Genomic DNA, 8154 nt, shown 5'->3' with positions numbered 1-8154 from the left:
GGATGTAGTTGGGGATGTGTTAGAAAGGAAAAAAATATGAGACAATCAGGGAATTGGAAAGAATGAAAAGCAAATCTTTCCTTTGAATATATCCCAATCATTGCATCTGGATAAAGACACAGACAAACTAAATGCTCTCTAATACCCCTTGCTCACTCTGCAACACTATGATTTGTTTTCTTGTATCCCACGGAAAGAGGGCTTTAACTCACAACTACATCTGCATGTGTGCAGAGGAATTCCAGGTAGAAGCCGGGATTCTTACCTGCAAGCTCAAAGGAGCTCTGTCTCTCAGTGATGCTCTCTTACAGTCCTTGGTCAAATGTCTGTGGTGACGACGTGCTGGTGCTGTTGATGATGGTGGTCAGGGAGCTCAAGAGAAGGCCACCATGAGCTACAACATCAGTCCTCGCTGTCCTGGGAACTCAAAAGGCAAAAGCTATGGCTATGATGTTTTCATCACCACGCTTCTGCATGGCCCACCTACAGAATGCCCTTTGATGCTGTCCCAGAATCAATGTTTTCTCACAATCGGGCACCAGTTCTAGCAGCAGCATTTTGTATACATATGGCAGCCAAATTCATGTAGCAGAGTACACAACTTCACAATGTTTGACACAGGCCACCTTCTCTGAGGAGGGATTCCGACAAGAAGAGTCAGTGATCAGAGCCGAACAAGCCCGACCTGCAGTCAGTAAACACAGAGTAAGGTGTAGGTTCAAGAAGACAAACGCATTGGGCCCAGTCTTGGAGAGTTGACATTGAATGATTGATCACTATAGAATATTCATACCGGGAGACTGTCCCATCTGTGCCCCAAAAACTATCCATAAGCGTCTCATATCGAACAAGTAGCTAGCTACCTTGGCCCTGACCAAAGGGCAGAGTCTGCTTGGGCTGAGGACCGCTAGCACATTAGAGCGAACAGAGGGAGCTGATCCCATTCCTCAGATAAACAGCAAGGAAATAAGTTCTCCCAGGAACACAGGACTCCAGAAAGAAAACATCCACTCACGCAGGAAGTCAGTCCGTTGAACAGTCACATTTCATCCAGGGTCATTATCCCACATCCAGGAAGTGTCTCCTATGATGGACATTTCGGCTTCCTGCCCCAGTGTAATGACATCTTACTTCTGTGGCAGTTTCATTAAACCTTGATGTTGTTTTAATCAATAAAATTAACAAAATAAATACCAAATATTGATAAAGAATCATACAGAACACTAAGCACATCCACTTATTTTCATTTAAAAATACTCTTCTATATTTTTACTCAGTTGTACCCCAGGGATTCGCCCAACGATAATCAGCAGCATAGATTGGCTAAGAAGAATTCTAATTTCTTCCCTCTTTAAAATAAGAAAAGGTTGACACTTAGAAACATTTTCAACACTGGTGCTTACTCCCAACTGACATAGACAAAGTTCTTCAAACAACCTGATTCCAAAGCAAAATTTGTCTGAATTCTAAACATGCCTCAGAGCATCCAAGGCTCCCCAGTGTTTGTTCAGGACCTCGTCAGTCTGCAAAATCACCGAGCTGCCAGCACAGATCACCCACTCGAATTTGCCCAATTCTACCTCATTCTCCCATGCCCTATGCCTTATCCTGAGCCACTGACAAAAACAGGACACAAAGAGGCAAATGTCTATGAGAAACAAGCAGGGACATAAAAGAACTAGGTGAGCAGAGCATCAAATAGCCAAGTAGTCCTGCCTCGGAATTCCTGCACGGCTTGTTCCTTTATGCAGAATTTCGGTTATATTTCCATATGGAACAGATTTCTCATTTAAATTGTTTAATACATGTTCAAACAATCTTTAGAATGATAAATGGAAAGAAATGGGACATGGATCCTCCCTATGTACAGGACACACTGGAAATCTCTGGTGTCACGACGAGTAATGCTGGTGGCAGCTCGGGAACACACAGGAGGAAAGTGGCCTTCACTTGACACTTGTCCTTGCCTGGTAGGCAGCTCTGCTCAAGAAACTACCAGGAAAACACAACATACTCAAGAAACATAAAGAACCATTTCAAAGAGGACGAGTGTCTTCTAGTAAAGTTCAATGATACATGAGAAATGGAATCATGGCTGCTGGGAAGAAATGTGCTTAGAAATGAATTCAGGAATTGAATCCCCAAATCTTTGCTGTCATTATCTGACCTCTGTGATTCTCAGGATCTCATCTCTAAAAGAAGGAGTTTTCCTTCAAGTAACTAGCATAATATTCATAAGTATTCATCTCTCTCTCACATACAACACACACAAACACAGGAGTGTGTGCACAAGTCTCTAATAGTATTATGGAAAAATAACAAAATTACAATGGATGCACCAATTCAATATTATTGAAAGATTTCCATCAGGTTGAAATGCACATATTTCCAATTCATTCCATGAGAACATGTTCACCTTAGTACCATGACCAGGCTAAATCTAAGCATCTGCAAGGAGTGTTATAGGCCACTCTTACTCACAAGCATGCAAGTAATAAAACCATAGAAGTAGAAAGCATATATTCTGCCTTCAATTGAAAAAGCAAAAGCAAACCCAATTCAATAAAACAATGAGTGTATAGTAGAAGAAAACACCACGAGTTACTAGAAGTAGCCAGTGCTTTCAAAATAATACTGGAAATCAGAGCTGTGGGAGAGGCTGCTGGTTACATTTTTATAAAGTAAGATTTGAACTAAGTGTTAAAGAAAGTACATTCTTTTGTCTCAGGTGGTGGTTGATCTATTCTAATGAGATTTTTATATGTGGGGGTAAGGGACAAAATCTGCTTGACAGAAATGGAGGGTGTACTGGAAGATAAGGGATAAATTAGGATGCAGAAGAAAGTGAGCTGGATACTTTGTCACACGAGACAAGATTAGTGTATTGAACACTTGATAGGAGACTAGGAACAGGAGCCTTGGAATTCAATATCACCTTAGAGCCTGCAAACATATCCATGGCTGGATGACAAAAGGATAGACAGCCAGACTGACAGACAGGCTGACAAACAGATGGATTTGATATCGAACAACTTTTCTTGGTTGTTGAAGAGGATATGTTTTCAAAGTTTGTGTGTTACGTCTAATAGCTTTCTCTGAAGATGAAAAAGACAGCAGAGAAAGTCACTAAACCAAGACAGGAAAACCAAAGACAACCAGATATACCTGCTTCAACAGCACCATAAGTTTCATCTCGTGTTTTCTCTTCCTCATCTAAATCGATTTGTTCCTTTGTGCTGTTCAGAAGGGCCCAGCACAGGCAACTCAGCTGCACAGAAACCAGAGACAAGTCAGTTAGTTGTGGGGACTATTTAAGTTATATGATGATACACTTGTGTATGGTGTTTTGCAACAAATCAAATGGCACCGAATGCAAAGAAAAGTTTCCTATCACACACACTCACCTAACACACTGACCATTTTCAATTACTTTTGTTTCTAAATCTCATAGGAAATTCAAACTCTAAATAACTGGCTTGAAATCTCTCTCTCCGCATTGATATTCCATTAATGTTGAAGACTTTGGGCACAGAAAATGTACCTTCACATTGTCTGTATCACCCATTTCTGTTTAGCTCCACCATTATTGTTTAATGTGTCTGCTGCTCACATTTATAACTTGCAAAATTTCCTTTTAGCCATAATTCTGATCCATCATGTTTAGCTATATCTATATGTTCGTACTATTTGCGAGGTCTGGTAATAATTGATAACCAAATACATGTCTTTGCTGTCACACCTCCCAAATTCTGTCAATGCTTCCATTATTTCCATTTTATTTTTATTACATAATAATATTTTTTGTTACTTCCATTATTTTAAACTGTTGTATAGAATCTGATTTTTTCTGTAAATATAATTCCATTTTCATGCTTTCTTTGTATGTTTATCTAACATTCTATTTGCTATTATCATCTTTTCTTTCCACAAGAGTTCCAAGGCAAGTGATTGGACACGGTGAAGAAGTATCAGCTCTGGCCTTTCTAAGGAAATGGTTTCACGTATCACATTTAAAAACAATTAATCTGCCACATGCTCAAAGTTATGGCTAATCTTAACTGGCCACATACTTGGTCCATGAATTTCATCTTCAGATGTATTTTACTAGAATGTGTAATTAGTATTGTCACATATTGCAGTTGTAACGGACACAACCTGCACCTTCTCTCATAGATTCCTAATCACAGCTTCTTCAGCTTTGCATTTCTTATACTAACTCCAATTACTTGGGGAAAACTCTCTGCTTCATGCTGCCTGCATCTGTGTTCAGACTTAAACCAGGTACTCTTTAGTCCTGGTAAAACCCCGCACCCTGAGATTTCTCTTTACTGTATTGCTGCAATAGGTGCATAACCCTATTCATGACTTTCTCTAAAATAAATTATTTACACTTTATTTTGAAAGGTTATGTTTAGCAGTGTATTAATGAAACATAAACACGAATTGGACAAAGTGTCTCACTGTGACTTCCTAGAGTGCTTTCTCCTGTAAAATTGGATCAAAAAGTGTGTGTAGGGGTGTGTGTGTGTGTGTGTATTTCTATAGGTATGAATGGAAATATATATTTTTGAAAACTATGTAATATTTTCTAGTTTTTTGTCATTCAACAGCCAATATTTAATATGAATGTCTAGTTATGAATTCTAGTGATATGTATTTCTGGAAAGGAAATCTGAACAACTATCTTCTTCAGTTTCTCCATCCACACAAAATCTGATGCCAGCTCCTCCAACAAATATATGAATGAGCTTTATTTTGAAGTTTGATTGGTAAGTGCTGAATGAATAAATAAATAAATAAATAAACAAACAAACAAACAAACAAACAAACAAATAAATAGTATCCATGTTATAATGAATCAATAACATTAGTATATAAACAGTATTTCTTGTTAAAATCAAACAATTAGTATTAGCTGGGCTACTATTGTACCTCCCCAGATGTAGCTTTGTTGAAAGGTCCAGTGTATGTGTAGTAAGACTTTGACTCTGCTTGGCCTTTGAGACTTACTATATCTACATGTGTATTCTTTTCCCAAAGTGACATTAAGCAAATTAGAGCATTCTGCCAGTGACTTACACCTTAAATGTGGATTTTCCTACTTGGACAAGGAATCGGATATAGGAGGCATGCAGCAGTAAGATTATGGACTCACTGGGTATGAGACTTTTAATACTTTCACCGACAACTTGGGAGAGTGCTCAGTTCCTTACATTCTCACCATCCCTGGGTACCATTCATAGCAAACATGTTGCCAACCTACAAATCATACACATGCACATCACTGTTTGAATTCTCTCTCTCTTACTATCTCTGTGTCAGTGTTGACGAGGTGGATGAAACCCTACTCACCCCAAATCAGATCCAGCTCAGACGTTAGCTCTGCTGCAAAGCCTTTCTCAGTCTCTTAGGCAACACATATTATTCTCTTCCTGGTACTCTATCATGATGATGTAGATTTACCTCCAAAACGCACTGTGGAGTTATCTGAGTACGACGCCCATTCACTAATTCTGTATTTCTTAACACACTGGCACTCTGCAATACTTGGTGCAAATTGTTGTTCAGCCAAATGACTGGTGATAATCTCTTTGCTTTCTTCTAGCTCTAGCCGTGCAAGGAATTCATCATCCTTGGACTTATTCACTAGTTAACACTATTAGCAGGCACAGAAACTTACTTTTAAAGAAAAGACATCCATTACTCATTACTCACATGAACAACAGGAAAGGGTTTAGAGACCAGGGAACGTTCCGGGACAGCTGGAATAGACACTAAAATGCAACGGTGGCCACGTACAAGGAGATAATGCACTCCACAGATGAAATCAGGACAGTCACTGGCGGGCAGACGATCTCCTGTGTCGTAGGTGAACTCTGACATCCTATGACTACAGCCAACCACAGCTCAATGAGTAGAGTCCACAAGGCCTCCTGCAAAAGAAAGACCAAAAGCTAACTTTTGGAAAAGATGAGAAATCCATTCCACTAAGTCTTAACTATCATTCCACCTGCATGCTTGATTAAGAACAAACACAAATGCCGAAACTTGACCTTAACATAACCCAAGCACAGAGTTGCAAATACCTGTTGGTTCAAGAAAGGGGTGAGGGTCCCAGGTGCTCTCCATGGTTGTGAAGTAGCATCTCACCGTTGAGTCCCAGATTTTGGACACTGCTCTCTACCCAGACACAGGCTCAAGTTTTCCATGAGCTTTGTTGGAGAAACAGATTTCTACACATGCTATCGAATTGTGTAAAATAAACAGACTATTAATTATGTTATACAATATACAGAACTGAGATTAGCTCATTTTGACTGTTTTATTAATCTTCTGAAAAAATGTTAAATCATTTATTATTTTTCTCTGAGAAACTTATGGAAGTGGAAACTTGTACCTGTATTTGCTGCTCAAGATAGTCTCTTTAAGTAAAACGTTATCGCATAGACATCAAGAATGGGCTTTGAATGAGGAAGACTGGGATCTGAATCCCAATAACCTCTTTACAACTCTAAGGAACATGGGCAAGGAACAGAGACAATGAACCCAGCACACTGTTCCTCATCTGAAAATTACCACCACAAGAGCAGCTTAGGATTAAATACACACGATCTACAATAACCGTTAAAATATGCAGGTATCACAATAGACATTAGCATACATTAAATACTTACTCGTGAGCTAAGCCTTTTCCAAAGCACTTCACTTATTTTATCTGATTCTGATGGTGGACCCATAAGTTAGTACACATTTTATTATCATGTATTAATGATAATAATGATTAAGATGATGGTAAGTGGCAGAGCCAGAAAGGAACTTCAAAATCTGCATTTTTCTGCATTTTGCCATAGACACACATAATATCTCATAAAAATATAGATGACATACATGTGTGTGTGCACTGTATATTTACACACTTGAAATAGAAGCAGGAATTGTTTCTCACTGCAACTAAAATTGAGATAAATTTTTGTTGTAGAAATTAACATAGACGCATTTGCTACCATAGCAAAATAAACATTCACATTTCTCACTCTGGCAGAGACAATGATTTCCATTTTTCACTTACCTCTTTGTTGCCAACTATAAAATGGCTGGAAGTATAAGCACAATATACAGGTCCCAGGAATCCCAGGACCTATAAATGAAAATGAAAGAGATGCCCACTATTAACAAAGCACTCAACAGAGATCGGGGCCCACATGAACCAAGAAACAGAGCTGTAATTGCTCAAGGCAACATCATCTGTGATAACCACAACCTGTAACATCCAGAAGTCCACCCACATCAGAGTGGACACCTTCTTACATATGACTAGGGTAGAACACCATAAAGAAAAGGAGAAGGAAATGAATACGTGCTCCACTCAAAACACAGATGAATCTCAAAATAAAAAAAAAAGAGAGCAAAATAAAGCAGACACTTAGGGGTCCACGTTGAATTATTCTGTTGGCAACAGTCCAAACCAGGGGAATCCTGGACTGCAGTGATAGTAGTCACAGTGCCTATCCTCAGAAAGAAGTGGATTGGAGAGCCCCATCTGGCTGAGGGTGATTTCATTTTCTTGACAAGACTAGTGGTTACATGGTGCTCATTTTATGACATATTATTGAGCTGCACATTGACATTTCACATGCTTTCCGTAGCTGTGTTTTGGTTTAATAATTAAGTGCTTTACAAACTGGTATGATAACATAGGACCTGTTGGGAAATTTTGAAGGGGAAGAAGATGATGTACTACGTCCTTTCAGTCTGTTTCTTTATAGTTCACTGACCTCATGTCTCTCGGGCTGCTCAGGACCCACTGGACAGATATCTCTCTCCATGTCATCTCTGCGAGTTAGTCCATTCTAACTAGGAGTCTAAAAAGGAGTCTGTTTTCCTTTTTCCAGGACTAAAGTCTCAATGACTGCAGGTGATAAACTCTGTGGTCATGCATGCATACATTAATCTGATATTTCTTTCATGTGATGTGAGGTGAATCTTTTTGAGGCCACACATTAACCTGTCAGAAGATGTGCAATTGTTATACCCCATAAACAAACTGAAGGACTCTCATCAGGATGTCACTGGGGACTGGTACGTTGTAAAGAGAAAGAAATAAGAATCAGAGCTTTCATAATTATGAGCACAAAACTATGTTTGTCATAGCTG

General features: G+C 39.0%; 1 protein-coding gene across 2 annotated transcripts; it reads right to left on the bottom strand.

Moving 5' to 3' along the window:
- Positions 1-292: 292 nt before the first annotated feature.
- LOC120610420 (solute carrier family 5 member 4-like) lies at positions 293-7241 on the bottom strand. Of its 2 annotated transcripts, XM_039872709.1 has the most exons (5): positions 7070-7241; positions 6087-6242; positions 5716-5933; positions 3166-3268; positions 293-685 (listed from the first exon to the last, which is right to left on the bottom strand). In XM_039872709.1, exons 3-5 carry the CDS (start codon positions 5881-5883, stop codon positions 582-584), a joined length of 375 nt encoding a protein of 124 aa, XP_039728643.1. In that variant the 5' UTR covers positions 5884-5933; positions 6087-6242; positions 7070-7241; the 3' UTR covers positions 293-581. The 2 variants fall into 2 exon arrangements, 1 of the variants encoding a protein (XP_039728643.1); XR_005654927.1 differs by lacking the exons at positions 3166-3268; positions 6087-6242; positions 7070-7241 and having other exon boundaries at positions 5716-6053.
- Between the last annotated feature and the right edge of the window lie 913 nt (positions 7242-8154).

Source organism: Pteropus medius, unplaced genomic scaffold, assembly GCF_902729225.1.
Source record: "Pteropus medius unplaced genomic scaffold, Ma_sr-lr_union100, whole genome shotgun sequence".
In the NCBI taxonomy this organism is placed as follows: domain Eukaryota; kingdom Metazoa; phylum Chordata; class Mammalia; order Chiroptera; family Pteropodidae; genus Pteropus; species Pteropus medius.
This window is presented reverse-complemented; position numbering and strand designations above follow the sequence as displayed.